The sequence below is a fragment of the Anthonomus grandis genome, chromosome 16, assembly GCF_022605725.1.
Source record: "Anthonomus grandis grandis chromosome 16, icAntGran1.3, whole genome shotgun sequence".
Lineage (NCBI taxonomy): Eukaryota > Metazoa > Arthropoda > Insecta > Coleoptera > Curculionidae > Anthonomus > Anthonomus grandis.
The window spans coordinates 18,504,123-18,522,641 of NC_065561.1; the positions used below are offsets into that span (position 1 = coordinate 18,504,123).

General features: G+C 30.2%; 1 protein-coding gene across 7 annotated transcripts in view; it reads right to left on the bottom strand.

The window, feature by feature from the left end:
- Positions 1 to 3,274: 3,274 nt before the first annotated feature.
- Positions 3,275 to 18,519, bottom strand: part of LOC126745983 (serine/threonine-protein phosphatase 2A regulatory subunit B'' subunit beta-like) — an 82,607-nt gene continuing 67,362 nt past the window's right edge. For 4 of the 7 annotated variants that reach the window (XM_050454057.1, XM_050454062.1, XM_050454056.1 and 1 more), the window contains 4 exons: positions 14,217 to 14,405; positions 14,075 to 14,157; positions 6,867 to 9,985; positions 3,275 to 6,390 (listed from right to left, as the gene is read on the bottom strand). In XM_050454057.1, the coding sequence (XP_050310014.1) occupies positions 9,898 to 9,985; positions 14,075 to 14,157; positions 14,217 to 14,405 (360 nt within the window). In that variant the 3' untranslated portion in view covers positions 3,275 to 6,390; positions 6,867 to 9,897. Of the gene's footprint in view, positions 6,391 to 6,866; positions 9,986 to 10,298; positions 10,324 to 14,074; positions 14,158 to 14,216; positions 14,406 to 18,519 lie in introns of all 7 variants that reach the window. The other 3 variants (XM_050454058.1, XM_050454060.1, XM_050454059.1) reach the window with 3 other exon arrangements.

Sequence of the window (18,519 nt, forward strand, 5' to 3'; positions counted from 1 at the left end):
TATGGCTTTTGAAGTTTCCAATCTTATATGTAGTCATGACCCGCTGATATGGCTTCTTTGGTTTTAGAATATTAATTGTTAATTGTAGTTGTTGTTTCCTTGCAAAAAAAATGTTATATTTGAATTAAGCTCTCCTTTCATTAATCAACTAAGTAGTAAAAAATCCGTACAAATACAATAAAACTAAAGATAAAGAGTGAGATAAAAGAGAAACAGGGAACAAGAAGAAGGATTAGAAATAAATAAATTTGCAAAAAAAGAAAACAATATTTTCAAGTGATTGTTCAGACTTCAGATTTGTCTACATTTGCCTGGAACTCGATTTTTAATTTCCTCAACTGCCTGGAAAGAACAAAACATTATTTTTCTGACTGTTAAAGTAGGCATTTTCAATTTCTTCTTTAGATGCCTGATATATATTTTCAATGACTTCTACTTCCTAAAAAAAGTACAAAAACCTTTTTTCGACCATCAGAGTTAAACAACTTTTTATGTTCAACCATCTAAAAATTATTCTTTTAGATAGTACTTAGAAACTATTTTTAAATTATCTCAATCGTAAAAGATTTTAAATTTAAACGTAATTAATAAGTTAGTTAATTGTTCCAGGCAGTTGAAGTGAAATTTTAATTAAAATGTCTGACATGTAACAAAGGAATCAAGGGCTCAAATACCTGAAATTTTATTTAATAAAATATTTTTAATTGAAACATTATTAATTTATTAACTGATTTTTTCTAGGCGAAAGGGGCATAATTTTAATTAAAACCTTTGAAATATAAAATTATGAGTCAGCTACTTGGAATTTTCATTTAAAAGTCATTCATAAGTTAATTAATTATTTTAGGTAGTGAAAGCCTAATATTGATTCTTATGAAATTTTATAAGATTTTGAAAAATCTACGGATCAGCTCCTTTATCAGAGAAATCATGCCTGAACTGCCTGGAATTGTTAAATAATTTTAATTTAAACGTCATTAATAAGTGGGTTAATTATTCTAGCCAGTTGAGGTAAAATTTTAATTGAAATACTTGATATTATTTAAAAAAAATCAAGGGCTCAATTACCTGACATTCTAATTTAAATATTATTAATTAATTAATTATTCTAGGCAATTGAGACATAATTTTAATTAAAACCCTTGAAATATAAAATTATAACTCAACTGCTTTAAATTCTGATTTAAAAGTCATTAATAAATTAATTAATTATTTTAGTCAGTTAAACATGTAAAATTTTGGAAAATCTACGGATTAACCCCTTCATTACCTGGAATTGTTAAATAATTTTAATTTAAACGTCATTGGTTAATTCGTTGATTATTCCAACATTTGAAATTTAATTAAAATTAACATTGACATAATTTTCCTTCCTTAAAATTCAGATTTAAAAATACAGGGATGCCTGAGGATGTGTCTCAGGATAAAAACGTGGTCACCACAGTAAAAGTTTATGTATTAATTAGGTTAGAAGTAATTGTTTGCGAATTTCAACGGCAAAGCACAAATCAAGTCATGGTTTAAATTCACAGACCGTCTGCATCAAATGATGAGAGCAATAATCGAATAAAACGATATTAACTTTTCAGACATTCTTTATAATTCTCTAAATGGGGAATTCATTACATTTAAGTTGGGCATGCAATAGTTCTGTGGACAACAATTCTTAACATAAAACCGACAACATTAGAAGAACACTTGAAAATTGTTAACCATGCTGATACGCTTATTTTTCATTCTGTATCCCATGTTTAGAGTTGCCACTATGATTTTGTCCATGAGAAGATTATATAGGAAAGAACTAAGGTTGTCTCCTTGTCTCACTACTACTGGTGTTGCCATACTCTTCATAGTATGTTGTCCTGCTGTAACTTGCTTAATTGTTAAACAATTCGAATATTGATGTGTTTAACATAAGTTCCTTAATGCATCTAAAGAGGTCACTTACTTCATAATTGTGCATAAAATTTTGTATTTACATTCTTGCATATAAATTATTTGCTTATTATTAAGGTTGTTTCTAGTATATGTAGTATAGGTGTTTTTTTACTTTAGTAGGCTTAGATTATGACAGTTGTTTATGTAAATATTATTGCTTTGTAAAATTTACAGTTAATGGGGTTTTCCCGTATTATAAATAAATAAAATAAAACTGTGTTCCTTTTTACATCAAACGCCTAGTTCGACCCTATCAAAGGCTTTGCTTAGATCAACAAAGCTGATCACTGCCGGTGAGTTATATTCTAACATTCCTGAGCAATTCATCAGGGTCAGCAAGACGGATTAATTAGATTGACCACAATTTTTAAAATCATAAAAGTATTCTTCATAGTTAAAATTGTCACTTATATAAACGACAATAATTGATATTTTAACAGTTTTTTTTGACGTTATTTGTTAAATGCTCTCATAGCAGTTGCTTCAGGTGACAGGCACATAGTCTATTGGGATACAAACTTGCCTTATTTTTAGATTTTAGTAAGGCGTTCGATACTGCATTAGAACATCAACTATTGTTATATAAGTTAAAATGTTGTGCTCTTGATGATGCCGCTCTACGATTCTATTAAAGTAATCCCAATAATAGATAAGAAGCTATGATATACAATGGATTAAGATCTGAAATTGAAAAAAATAATCAAGGTTTTCTTCATGGTATTGTGCTGGATCACCTTTTGTTTTCTCAATTTTTTCAACATTTTAGGTTTCAAAGAGTCCATTACTCTTTCAATGCTGACAATATTTTCTTTGTCATATAGAAATATAAACAATGTGTCCACAGCTCACAGATTCGTCCTTAATAATCCAAATTTAAAGAAACTATTTTGAATGATTAGCGTTTTTAATTGGCAAGAATTTGAGTCTTTATATCGATTCAGATTTAAGATTCTCGAGTCATGTATCTTCAGTTTGTGTGAATCATTGTAATAATGATGAATTGTCTTGCCAATACATTCATAATGCATGTCTAAAGTTTTATTATGTTGTTCGTAACCTTAATCATGTAAAAGAATTCGGCTGGCATACTATATGAGAAAGATACCATTTACATATTTTGTGTCTGCTCTTCAAAGTCAGAAAAACTCATTTACTGTACTTACCGAAAACTGAATCCCAAATTTCTCGAAGACACAATATAGTGAATTCTATAAAAGATGTTTCAGCTATTCAGCAACTCATGGATTCGATTCTCTGATAATCATTAACTTTCTTACCGTTTATTGAATGAATCCCTCATGTTATTGGATTGGGTAAAATTAAAATAAAACAAAGGAAAATGAAAACCAGTATAATAAAGATTTATACAATGTTATATATATAGACAAAATGACTAGTCAAGAAATTCAATTTAATAATAATATCCTAACTGTTAAAAGAAATAAAGAAATTTAGTTAAATAATGAATACGATAGATCATTAGCTGCGATGCAAACTAAAATATGTTCATTGGAAAAATACGTACTAAAGAATAATACGTTTAAGTTATTCGTGTGTCGTAAAAAGTAAATTTGGTATTAACTATTAAAACACGTTTATCTAAAAAGGTTATAAAATTTTCCAATATATACAAGGTGTCCGATTTAAGTGACTCCAAAATAAATGGAAAACTTATTTATTGTACTTTATCTGATGTTTCATTACAAAAGTAGCCGTCATCAGAGCTTACTATATTCAATACTCACGTTTAGAGCACACTTAAACTGAACCCTCTGTACTACAAGTTTTTTAATAAATTCAAAAAATACTAAAATTTCTAGTCAATTAATAATAAATATAATATTAGAAAGTGCATTCAATGTATTTAAAATCTAAAAAAAAATAATTAATGATGTAGTATATTCCTACCGAGTGTGTGGATACAGTCTTAAAAAATTCGTAACCTTCCACACGCGTATAAAGCTATTTAAACTGAAATAACAAAAAAAAAGAAAACAACTTAACGCATTCAAAACAGCATACAAGTATACCCATGTTCGTCCAATAAATATCTTAAACTATAAAAATTACAACACTTAAGCTAAACTTTAATAATAAATAATTAAAAAAAAAAACGCCGATTATATATTATAACATATCTAAAAAGTGATATAATGTAAAAAAACTGCAACAATGATGCTATCTGTAAGTAATGTAAAACCAATTGGCCTATTATACTTTTTGTTTAAGGAAATCCCTAAAAAAAACAGTTTTTTGGGTAGAAACCGTATCAAAGGTGGATTCTGACATTCCACTATAGGATTCGGCACCCCTCTTTATTCTGATCGGTTGACTTTAATTAAATCTTGATGCCTCCATGACGTGAACTATTTAGTCATGTAGCGAAAGGTTTAGGAGGTGCTGAAACCCAGGGCGGAATGTCAAATAAATTACAATTCATCTAACAGCATCACCGTTATCATTTATGAACAACTAACTAATACAACCACGTTAAAAATTAAGTTCATACATTTTCCTACTGATCCGCTATATAATATTGACTATTCAATTTAAAACAACAATTACAAAAAGTTCATAGTGATTAAAGACGAATAGTATAGCGCACCTTTGAGGATCGCATAAAAAACTATTTCGAGCCCATTCAAGGATACAAAATTATTATTTTTTTCTTGCTTAGAAAACATCACACTATATCATTTTGTGCTTTGGGGTTATATTTATTAGATTCTTAAGTCTAAAGACTACTTATGAAGGTGTATTATTGCCTTTTAATCTTGTGAATGAATGTAAAGAAAGAAAAGCGTTAGGGGATATGACAGTTTTGGTACACAGAGACCCTTGGAAATAGGCGCTTTATATTTCTTACCGTTTCACTTTAATTAAAATAATGATCTAAATGCCTGGAATAATTTCTTAATGATGTTTCAAGTTAAATTATTTAACAATTCCAAGCAGTCTAATTGGAGACTTCAGGCACTTTAATTAAAATTATGCCTGGACTAGTTTAATTAATTAATTTATAGTTAGCGTTCAAGTTAAAACTATTTGACAATTTCAGACAGTCGTACTGTAGATTTCTTACCATTTCAACTACTTTCATTAAAATTATGACCTAAATGCCTGGAATAATTAATTAACGAATTTATTATTGACGTTTATATTTAAATCATTTTTAAAATTCCAGGCAGTCGAGATGTAGATTTCGAGCCCTTTAATTAAAATTCTGCCTCAAATGCCTGGACTTAAAATTAACAATTAAATAAGTAATTTATAGTTAAAGTTTACGTTGAAATTATTTCAAGCAGTCGTGCTTATTAGTGACGTTTCAATTTCAATTATTTAACAATTCCAGGCATTTCAGCTCTAGGTTTCAGGTACTTTAATTAAAATTATGCCTCAAATGTCTGGACTATTTAAATTAATTAATTTATACTAGTTAAACATTTCAGGCACTTTAATTAAAATTATGCCTGGACTAGTTTAATTAATTAATTTATAGTTAGCGTTCAAGTTAAAACTATTTGACAATTTCAGACAGTCGTACTGTAGATTTCTTACCATTTCAACTACTTTCATTAAAATTATGACCTAAATGCTTGGAATAATTAATTAACGAATTTATTATTGACGTTTATATTTAAATCATTTTTAAAATTCCAGGCAGTCGAGATGTAGATTTCGGGCCCTTTAATTAAAATTCTGCCTCAAATGCCTGGACTTAAAATTAACAATTAAATAAGTAATTTATAGTTAAAGTTTACGTTGAAATTATTTCAAGCAGTCGTGCTTATTAGTGACGTTTCAATTTCAATTATTTTACAATTCCAGGCATTTCAGCTCTAGGTTTCAGGCACTTTAATTAAAATTATGCCTCAAATGCCTGGACTATTTAAATTAATTAATTTATACTAGTTAAACATTTTAGGCACTTTAATTAAAATTATGCCTGCACTAGTTTAATTAATTAATTTATAGTTAGCGTTCAAGTTAAAACTATTTGACAATTTCAGACAGTCGTACTGTAGATTTCGTACCATTTCAACTACTTTCATTAAAATTATGACCTAAATGCCTGGAATAATTAATTAACGAATTTATTATTGACGTTTATATTTAAATCATTTTTAAAATTCCAGGCAGTCGAGATGTAGATTTCGGGCCCTTTAATTAAAATTCTGCCTCAAATGCCTGGACTTAAAATTAACAATTAAATAAGTAATTTATAGTTAAAGTTTACGTTGAAACTATTTCAAGCAGTCGTGCTTATTAGTGACGTTTCAATATCAATTATTTTACAATTCCAGGCATTTCAGCTCTAGGTTTCAGGCACTTTAATTAAAATTATGCCTCAAATGCCTGGACTAGTTTAATTAATTAATTTATAGTTAGCGTTCAAGTTAAAACTATTTGACAATTTCAGACATTCGTACTGTAGATTTCTTACCATTTCAACTACTTTCATTAAAATTATGACCTAAATGCCTGGAATAATTAATTAACGAATTTATTATTGACGTTTATATTTAAATCATTTTTAAAATTCCAGGCAGTCGAGATGTAGATTTCGAGCCCTTTAATTAAAATTCTGCCTCAAATGCCTGGATTTAAAATTAACAATTAAATAAGTAATTTGTAGGTAAAGTTTACGTTGAAATTATTTCAAGCAGTCGTGCTTATTAGTGACGTTTCAATTTCAATTATTTTACAATTCCAGGCATTTCAGCTCTAGGTTTCAGGTACTTTAATTAAAATTATGCCTCAAATGTCTGGACTATTTAAATTAATTAATTTATACTAGTTAAACATTTCAGACACTTTAATTAAAATTATGCCTGGATTAGTTTAATTAATTAATTTATAGTTAGCGTTCAAGTTAAAACTATTTGACAATTTCAGAGAGTTGTACTGTAGATTTCTTACCATTTCACCTACTTTCATTAAAATTATGACCTAAATGCCTGGAATAATTAATTAACGAATTTATTATTGACGTTTATATTTAAATCATTTTTAAAATTCTAGGCAGTCGAGATGTAGATTTCGGGCCCTTTAATTAAAATTCTGCCTCAAATGTCTGGACTTAAAATTAATAATTAAATAAGTAATTTATAGTTAAAGTTTACGTTGAAATTATTTCAAGCAGTCGTGCTTATTAGTGACGTTTCAATTTCAATTATTTTACAATTCCAGGCATTTCAGCTCTAGGTTTCAGGCACTTTAATTAAAATTATGCCTCAAATGCCAGGACTATTTAAATTAATTAATTTATACTAGTTAAACATTTTAGGCACTTTAATTAAAATTATGCCTCAAATGCCTGGACTAGTTAAAATAATTAATTCATAGTCTCAAAGCATTATAAGTAGTGCTATTTTTTGTTGTGTTGTTTGTTATTGTAAACCATGCCGTCAACAAGTGGTAGTGACTCTGATAGTGCTCCGACTATTTTAACAAACAAGAAGGGTAAAAGAAAGTTATACAAGTGTGAAATAATAAAAAATGCTAGACTAAAGGGTGAAGAATATATTAATTATAAAGGTGCTGTAGTTTCTGCTAAAGAACAGGGTGAAAAGAAGGTTATGTTATTTTTTTTTTGTAGATGTAAGTTAAAGTGTTATAACCGATGTTCCGAAGGTGACCGTCAGGAGATTCTTCAAAAATTCAGACTTTTGGCAACCAAGAATGAGCAGGATGCATATTTACAAGCGTAAATGTCTTGGCAAAACGTCAAAGTTAAAAGGCCAAGGAATATAGGGCGAGCTAAACCGAAATCTTACACATTTAAATACTTTTTAACATCCTCATCTGGACGAATCGTGGTGTGCAAAAAGGCTTTTATTAACATTCACGCAATTACACCTGCTAGAGTTCGACGTCTAACTAAGTTACTTGTAGAGGGCAAACATCCTAATGACAAAAGAGGCAAGTGTATTTCTGGAAATGCAATTCCAGGAAATATAGTTTGCCAGATTGAGGATCATATCAGGAGCTTTCTTACGAAAAATTCACATTATAGTAGCAAAGAAAGACATGCGAAGAACTAGGTGTCAAAATAAAAAGTCCCTCGCTGAATGATACTCCTAAACGAACCGCTGCTGCGGAATTAATGGTGCACAAACGCAGAGCTAAGAAATTTTATAACAAACTAAAACTCTGTACTGAAATTTCCCAAAATCCCGAAAATGATAATACCGTCGTAATAACATTTGATTATATGCAGAACCTTCAATTGCCACTGGTTCCAGTACAAGAAACTTTTTAAGACAGCTTACTCTTAATATTTTTGAAATAAATTTAGCTGGAAAACAGAAAGCCAAGTTCTACCTTTATCATGAGGGTATCGCAAGAAAGGGTCCCAACGAAGTAGCGTCATTTCTTTTGGACTTTTTGCAGAATGAAATTCCAGTCGGGACTACACATCTACATATTTTCTCCGACAGTTGTAGTGGTCAAAATCGAAACCATACTATAATCAGATTTTTAATGGCGTTGGTGCATACGATGCGATTCGAAACCATTAACCAGTATTTTCCACAACGAGGCCACTCTTTTTTACCAAATGATCGAAATTTTGCAACCATTAAACGAGTGATTAAAAAACATGATAGAATCTACTCAATAATGAAATACGTCGAAATGATGGTAAATTCAACAAAAAAATCGAAATATTTTGTAAAACTTGCAAAAACTGAAGATATTGCTGATTTTAAAGGTTGGTGGCCAAAGTTCTATAAAAAAAAACGTTTTGTCCATTGAATCTCTTGTTAGAGGTGTGCCGAGGGACCAAAAATACTTTCAAATTTCAAACTTCACGCATTTTAGATATTCTTCAAATGGCGTAATTGAGGCGTTTAATTGCGGGGTTACAAGCCATAAATTTAGATTTGCCACCTTCAACTTATTACAACTTCCTACCCCTGTGCAACAACCAGCTTATTTACAAGGAAAGGTTCCGATAAATTCAAAAAAAACTTGAAGACATAGAGCGACTTTTTGCATACATTCCAGAAGGAAGAACACCACGGCTTTTATACAGAGATAATAAATTGGCCGAGAACTGAAAATGAAGACCATTAATTAGTTTTGCTTTTCATTTTATGTTTTTTTGACGTATTATTCAATAAAAATATATCCTTATATTCTATGTTTGTATGTCGCGCATTTGCAAATACCCATATTTTGAATACCTTATTTTCTGTAAAATGGTTTAAAAGTGACATGTGCTGTTTCTCAAATGACCGATTCAGTTAACGTTAAGTTAAAACTATTTTACAAAGGGTTTAGCGGCTATTCTTGCCGTACACCTTTCAATTAAAACAACAACATAAATACTTACTCTAAAACCCTGATGGACAATAATAACGTAAACGTAACCTATTCGTCATCATCTACCCGATACCCTTACTATACGGTTGAAGAACCTTTGTCACAATAAATAAGGAGTGCTAAAGTAACTGTTTTCATTTCAGCTGACAAATTCGAACTCTACACAAGTGGTCCTAACGGAAATAGAATTTAATCTGGCAGGGAACTTCAGCTACGAAATTACCACGGATGGACCGAATATTCACACTAAAGTTGACTCGAAATCTATGTCAGTTGCGCGTAAGTAAAACTTCTATTGTGTCTCATGGTGCTTTGTTTAACTCTCATGTATTTACTAATATGGCACTTGAAGCTGAATCATATCAACCGAATTTTTAAGTGTTAAAAGAAAATAATACACCCCGCACACGTTAAATGCTCTAGATTACCTACTAATAACTGTCTAAGGTAAAAAAGCGGCACTTCAATTTTAGGAAGTAATTTCTTTTTTAGGCTGCAAATTTCATATAAAAATTCACAGGTGTACTTCTAATCGAGACGATCGGTATCGCGAAAAAAATGCGAAAAATACTCTTGTTCGTCAGTTCAGACTAGAAAAACTATTTGTTCAAAAAAAAAATCATATTCGAGTTATTAGATGCTGCAGTCACTGTCGTCGGATAATTCCAATGTACCTTCCAAGTTTTCGGACAAAACATCCTCGTTTCCTTCATCGGATGAGCTACAAAATAAATAGATTAGTGACGGTTTAAAGCGAATGTTTAAAATAATTTGTTAATGCTTATATAAGCATGAGAGGGGCTTATAATTAATGTAATACAAAAGTTAAGCAGATGCATTTTTATCCTACAATAAGCGAGGTTTAATATGTCTTTTTTTGTTATGAAGTTCGCTGTGGCCTTAGTAGCTTTGGCTGCAAACGCACGTTTTTAGTTCGGCAAATATGAATCGAGTTCCACTGGATCCATGAATATTATTAACTATTTGTTAGTGTTTTTACGTCATACCATCATGCTTGTTTTTTTATACCTTACCCTATCTAAGCCACATTCGTATTCCCTTAAACACAAATTAATTTTACTGATTAGTCATTAAAAATCTATTTGAAGAGAGTATTACTAGTTTAAATATTACATACAGTGAGGGTGCGTAAGGTCAAAAATATATTTTATTGAATCACGACTCTAGGACCTCACTGTACATTTTTCCTTTGTAAAAGTAATTATTATAAAACTTGCGCGATTAACTTTCCCTTTGTACCAAAGTATATATTTCCAAATTACGTATAAGCTCTCCATTACCTCACCGAGAAACCTGAAGTTACGTATGCATTAAATCTTCCTCTATATCTAATGTGAGCATAATTAATAAAGAATTTTATAAGAACTTCTAAGAAATTTTCTTTGTGACCTATATGTTGTCAAACCAAATTACCAGATACATTTTTTGGAGTTAAAATGAATTTTATTGGTAAAAATGATGTAAATCCATCGCCTTAATTTTTATTTTTCTTCGTTTTGATTTAGGAGTTAATAAATTTCGGGAAAAGAAATCCACATGGACCATTCGCTTGCCTTCTCTATACTGGATATCGAAATCAAAAGATTGCAGAAAGGCCCACCAACGATGAACTCTCGGTGTTAAGTCAATCTTGTTTCGTGAAGCTTTCAAAGAATTGCAATCAGTAATAACAACAAATTTCCGTCCGAAAATGTTTGACAGACTTGACAACCGCCAGAGTCAAAAACTCATACTGGCCATCGGGCGTGATAAAAGCAGTACGCTCTATCGAATTAGGGTGTATTGGGATTTGATGAAATCCACTAGCCATATCTAAACATGAAAAATATTTGGCATCGTTAAGTCGATCAATTTGATCGGATATTAATGGCAGGGGAAATTTGTCAGGAAGAGTATTAGAATTTATTTCTCGAAAGTCAACACATAAACGGTCAGAGCCATTGACCTCTAGAATGCCCTTGTGTAAAACTCATTTCAGGGCCCCCTTGAAGCCTTAATCTTACCCCAGCCGATTTTTTTTTAAGGGGGATGCCTTAAAAATAAAGCTTATTGTAATAATCCTGTATAACTATACGTCAACTTAAGGACAATATCCGTTTGTAAATTGGACCGATTTTCAGAGGAATCCTTAGCAAAATATTCCAACATTTCTAGACCCGTCATAGCCGAGGACAGAATTTGGACGATTTAATTTTTAGGGCATAAATTCCCAAGTATTCGATATATATGTATGAAAACATTGTCGTTATTCTTTAATAACGTTCTCAAAAATGATTTTTCTTATAGGCCACCCTGTATTACGGTTGTCTGCTTAAATATACAAGAAAACCTTTAAGTCATCTGCATATGGATCGCATTTGCAATACTCAAAACCCAGGCTGAGTTCCACCAAAACGGATATGACTTTACCCATTTCAATATTGACCTTAAAATCTCTTTATCTACTTTGTCAAATGCCTTGGACAAATCTGTATACACTGAATCCACAGCGTTTGACGTGAAAGAAATTAGAGAAGGTTTTAAGTAGGATTAGTTAAATAAAGGATGATCAAAAGCGATAAAGTCAGGACTAAGGAAAAAGCGCTGTTTTTGAGAAATACTGCCTTTATACTAAACCGAAACACCGAACATAAACTAGAATAGAAGGATCACTCTAAGCGCCGCCCAAAATATTGCCTTTCTCACTCGCTTTCTGATGCTACTCTTTTTTGCTGCCCGGTGGCGACTGCGTTATACGGGGGCGTCTTCAATATTAGAACTATAATAGCGTTGTGCGGAAATTTTGTACATTAAAAATGCCGGCGATATGTTGCGTAGATGGCTGCAGGAGTAAAAGGGGATATACATTTTTTTTTAAATAAAAATGGATTAGTTTACAGAAAAAAATACACGCTTTTCTTCGGTATTTCTTAAATATCTCGGAAAATTGAGATCCTACAAAAAAATCTAATAAACAAAAGTTGGTTTAAAAACAAAAGATTGGCTTTTGCTTGATTTATCTAGGTGCTATAGGCGCTAAGATACAACTGTGTGAACATAACCCCTTTTTTTAGATAACAAAATATAATGACGTAAAATAATAACGTGAAATAATTAAAAAAAAAAAACGTTTTTTAGACAAATATCTAGCACATTTTTTCAAGTATGTACTATCAAAAACTTTAAAAATAAACTTGATTGTAAGTCATTAGCATAAAAATTAAAAAAGTTAGGAATAAAATAGAAATAATTGCAGTTTTAAAAAAAATTATCATAAAAAATTATGTATTTATTTCAAAAATTAAAACGTAGCCTTCTACAATGGACTATATATAGGTACCAATAATATGTTCAAAAAGTGTCAGCGATTTAGAGTACATATTTTTTTTAAATCGTAATTTTAATCTAAAAAAATGCAGAATTTTTGGGAATATTCTGTTATTAGTGGTGGTTTTTAATAGTGAAAGCTATCCGATTTATTATTAGTTGCATTGCAATCATTTGAATGATATAAAGTTTAGCCACTTATACCGTCTAACCATACTTAAAACTGCATTTTTTTCGTCATTAAGGATGGTTTTTAAGGGTTTAAGTTTCAAAATATTGATGTGTAGTATAATCCCCAATGTAAAACTATATTTATTTTGCATATTTATATGAATTCTAGGTTGTAAAACACCTATTTTCGTTTTATTTGAATTTTAGTGGTTTGTTCTTTCATCCTCTATTTAAAAAGCAAATAATTAGGCATTTAATAAGTTTTTTTTATTTAACTGCCTTTTTATATTTCACTGTTACCGAGTTCCATATGCTGAGTGTTGTTATCACATTATTATGTAAATTTTATTAAATATTTAAAAAATGGGTATATTAACGAAGTTATTATTAATTAAGTGTATGTAATATTAGGTAGGTAGTTTCTTGGTCAGTTAAGAAAAGAGCATGAAAGGAACGTAAAGCTAAGATTTAATTGTGTACATTCTAATAAACTTAATTTTAAAGCTATCTACCAAGTGTTTTTCTTACAGTTATTTGTTCAAAAGAGATACTTAATAATATTCTTTCAATTTCATTTTAACAATAATACAAAGTGCCTTTAATTTCAAAAAATTCCATATTATTACACGCCGCGATGTACGAAAATATTCCTTATTAAAAATGTTTCAAACACCCCCCGTATAGTAAAGGATTGCCGTCGAAACTAAATAATGATTTACGACCGCGTAAAAAAAGTCGGCACTGTTTAGAAGTCCCTACTTCAAACGGCCGCAAGAGAGTGAACCTACTGTCTTGTTCTTTATACTAAACCGAAAATAGAAAATTAAATGGACAATAACTCTATCTGCCTGCAGATACGAGAAACTGTAAATAGTAAATTACCTTGAGTACCTGGAAATTAGAAGAGGAAAATTCTATCGCATTTCATTCTTCAGTTAGGTGTTGGAATTACTTTAGATTTTCAGTATTGATTTTTACACGAACGAAAGATTAATTTATAGTAATTTTTATTAACTATCTTGGATTTATGTGACCAAAACACGGCTTTAAAAAAACTATTTCCGATATATTTTAACTGTATCAATGGCAAAGTGTTAAGGCATAAAAAATACAATCCGTGATAACTTTTCCATTTTTTTCTCTGGATTTGCTTAAATGGTCCCTCAGGACATAGCGAAGAACTTATACACCACTTTGGAACTATCTTAGATAAAAATATCATTAAACTGTCTAAACACCATCACCATTTAATAACCATAGCAGTTAATCTATATTAAATTACTTTTTCTATACACATTTAATGCATACTTACAGACTGTCATTGGGATCGTTTCCTCCTTCTTCGGCAACCAATAATTCGTATTCTTCGGCCGCATATCTATCCCAGTCTGACATCTAGGCAAAAATTAATTTGAAAATACAATTTTAACGGTTTATAATTTGCTACTACGCACTTCCATTCCGTCAATATCGTGGTCCCGTTGTGACGCAAACGGATCCCTTTGCTCGTGGTCTAAATATTTTTCCAAATTGAAGAACGTGTCGAAAAATATCGGGGTCATTTTGCACCTCTTCAAATCGGCAAGCGCTACTTTACCGGGAATCTTGGGCTTGACCATATCTAACATTTGACAAAGGCAATCCTAAAATAATAAGTGATTATTTAGCATTGTGGAAATGGCCATTTTTAGGATGTTTATTTGTTATAATGTCGATGATTTACTAGAAAATTTCCTTGATTTCTATTTATTTTTCCACCGACGTTCTACCATTGAGTTAATAACTTGTTTTACATTAAAACATTGAAGATGTTTTTAAAAAGTAATATAGTAATTAAGAAAACATGGAGAAATTGTCTCCATGGCCTTAAATACCTTAAAGTCGCGATAAATTAGACGGCAAAGATACCTCAATTTTGTATAAAAAGTAAGAAATTACCTTAAAAAATGTTGTTTCATGTTATATAAAGGCAGTTAAGATCTAAACTGCCTAAAAGAAACGATAGATTATACCTTAACTGATAGTAGAAGGCGATACATTAGACTTTAAGCCTGGAAAAAATTATAAATTAGCCCTCAATTTTAACTCTATGGAAAACGAAGTTTTTTTTGCATGGTTCCCCTGTTTATTTCGCTTTAACTTGACCAGCACGTAAACCTTTTAACTCACTTTGGGAAAAACCATAACATTATACTCCAGAAGACGAAATATGAATATAATATATCCTGCGACATTATTGTTTTGGGTGAAACATGGCAATTGGTTGGTAATGAATTTAATATAGAGGGCTTTAAAATGTATTATAATGGGGGAGACTGTAACCAGAATGATGGGGTGGTTGTTTATATAAAAAATAATTTAAACATAAACAAAGTAGAAAATATAAAACTAATTAGGTCGGGAATTACTTTGATTAGGATAACTTTAGCTATAACTGATATACAATATGGCATAACGTGTATATATAGACCTCCCTCGACGGTAGTATCGTCTTTTCTCGATGACCTGGAAAATTATTTATTACGTGAATGTAATCAGCAAACAGAAATACTTCTGGGAGATATAAACATAAATACTCTATCTGAAAATTCAGCTGATACAAATAACTACCTAGCTCTCTTGATGTCTTACGGATTCTACTCCCTTATAACTGGTCCTACACGGGTCACATTAACATCAAGGACCTGTATTGACCACATTTTCCTTAAAAAAAAATTTTTGGAAAACAAAAATAAACATCTTTCTTTTATTTTGGAAACCGACGTTACCGATCACTATCCTGTGTTGCTTAATTTTGCTAGAGACGAGGTTCGGGCAGGTAATGTCACCAATAATATAAAAATTAAAACTATAAAAATATTAAACAATGAGAAGGCAAAAGATTTACTTATAAAACAAAATTGGGAAAACACTATCTTAAATATTAATGATGTCGAAAATGCAACCAAAATTTTTTATAATGTTGTCGAACATATTATACAAAGCTGTGAAGAGACAAAAATATTAAAACAAAAAATAATTAAAAAAATAAAACCTTGGATAACTGCTGCTATTATATGTTCAATAAAAAATAGGGACAAAATGAAAAGAAAATTAAATAAAAATTATAGTTTGGAAAAAGAACAACAATATAATACATACAGAAACTCATTGGGTAAAATAATAAATAAATGTAAAAATGACTATTACAAAACAAAAATTGAGGAATCTAAGAATAATATGAGCAAAATGTATAAGGTTATAAATGAGGTTACAAATCAAATTACTACTAAAGGAAATGACATAATAAAAATAAAAAATAATAACAAAGAATTTTCAAATAACAAAGACATGGCAAACTTTTGTAATCAGTATTTTATAAACGTAGGAGTAAATATGCAAAACCAAATAAAAAAACCAAAAAAACAATTCAAAATTAATCATAACAGTGTATCTTCAATGTTTCTAAAACCAACTAATAGGAATGAAATAATTAAACATATTTTTTCGTTAAAAAACAATTCAGCGCCTGGGATAGATACTATTAGCTCAAAATTTATAAAAAAATTTCATATTTACCTTATTGAACCATTGGTTCACATTATCAACCTAATATTTAAAACAGGAACAGTACCTACTCAATTTAAAGTATCAATAATCACTCCAATATATAAATCAGGTGATAAATGTGAAATAGGTAACTATCGTCCTATAAGTGTGATCAATAATTTTTCCAAGCTCTTCGAGAAATGTTTGAAAGATAGACTTAATGACTATTTACAAAAAAATAACATATTAACACAAAATCAGTTTGGTTTCATTGGGGAGCTCAGCACATCCGATGCTGTCTGCGAATTAACAAAGCGAGTGAATCAGGCTTTTGATGGTGATAGAAAGTGTTTGGCAGTGTTTCTGGACCTAGCAAGGGCCTTTGACACTGTACCGCATGAGCTTTTGCTAGATACTTTAAGATCTTATGGTATTAGAGGTCCAGTGTCAAGGGTCTTTGAAAGTTACTTGGGGGACAGAAAACAGTCTTTAAAAATAAATAATGAGATTAGTGAACCATCTTATATAAAAATTGGAATTCCACAAGGAACAGTTATTGGACCTATACTCTTTATAACTTATATTAACGCTCTTACCAATCTTAAAATTCATGACGGGTCACTGATATCATATGCAGATGACACGGTTGCGGTGTTTCACGGAATTTCTTGGGGAGACACAAAAAAAACTGCAGAACTTGGTCTAGCAACAGTCAAGAACTGGCTGGATTCTTTTAAATTAAGTCTCAATAGTCAAAAAACAAACTATATTGCATTTTCTATAACAGCTGCTAATCGCCCCAGCTTTCAACAAATCAAACTTGAATTAATTGATATCAAGGAAGTTTCATTTACTAAATATCTGGGTATCATTGTGGATAAACATTTAAAATGGGACCAACACATTCTAAAATTAACACAAAACATCCGTAAACTTATTTATCGATTTCATATTTTGAGAAATATCTTAAATGAAAAACTACTAATTTTAATTTATAAATCCTTGGTTGAGTCCTTGTTAAGGTATGGGGTGATTGTCTGGGGAGGTCTATACAAGAATTGTTTAAAACAACTTAATGTAGTACAAAACTTTATTTTAAAAGTTATATACAAAAAACAAAAAAGATTTCCTACACAACAATTATATTCTGAAGAAATTTTTAATATACGCTCAATTTACATATTGTCAACATGCATTTATACACATAAATCAGAAAAAATCAAGAATTATGTTAGTCATTCCTACACAACCCGAAATAATATAAACAGACACCTAAAAATACCAAACATAAAAAAAAACTATAGGGCAACGATTTTTAGGATACTTGTCCCCGAAATTTTATAACATCTTACCAAACAGCTTAAAAAATATAAATAATATTAAAAACTTTAGTAAGGTCTGTAGAAAATTTATTTATTCAAATATAGATAAATTTAATTTTTTTAAATAGTTTTGGGAAGGGAAATTTTATTGGAGAATTTTTGTTTAGTTGTAGATTATGGTTAGTTATATTTTATATTATTACTAAAATTTTGTGATTTCTCAGCATACACAAACAGATGTTACAACATCTAGGTGTATGTTAAAAACAATGACTGTTAACTATTATTATTGAATATAATTAAGTTAAAAATTGTTATAATATAACCAAAATGATTAATAAATTTGAATTTGAATAGCTGGATGAGTATTATTAGACCTGAATTGCCTGTAAGACACGAAAAACTACCGTAACTACCTGGAAAAAGCAAGAACATTAACATTAAAACTCTATAGGAGTCTAATGTAAAATGGGAAAAAAATGTGACACGTGCTGCTACTTTAGCAAACGAGTTCTCAGTAATTGAACTGGTGCAATTCCATGATAAAAGCCTACTGAGAAAAAGAAGGTGAGGGTAATGGTGAGTGAAATGCAAATCCACCGATCTCGGTCGGATCATCCACCGGTGAAAAAACCTACTTTTATTAATGTGTAGAAACAAAAATCGATTGTCAGCATGTTTGGTTTAAGACCAGAAGTTGAAGAGCATTTACAAAAAAACTATTAACGTATTAGTAATAATTTTATGGTTTAACAACATACTAGAAAAATCTGTTTTTGATTTATTTTCCAGATATTTTGAAATAATATTCCACTCCGTTTTATTTTTGCAGGTTTTTGAAATATCTATGCTTCCAAATAACAATAAGTTACCTCTACTAAGATCTAATTACTTATCTCTGAGGCAT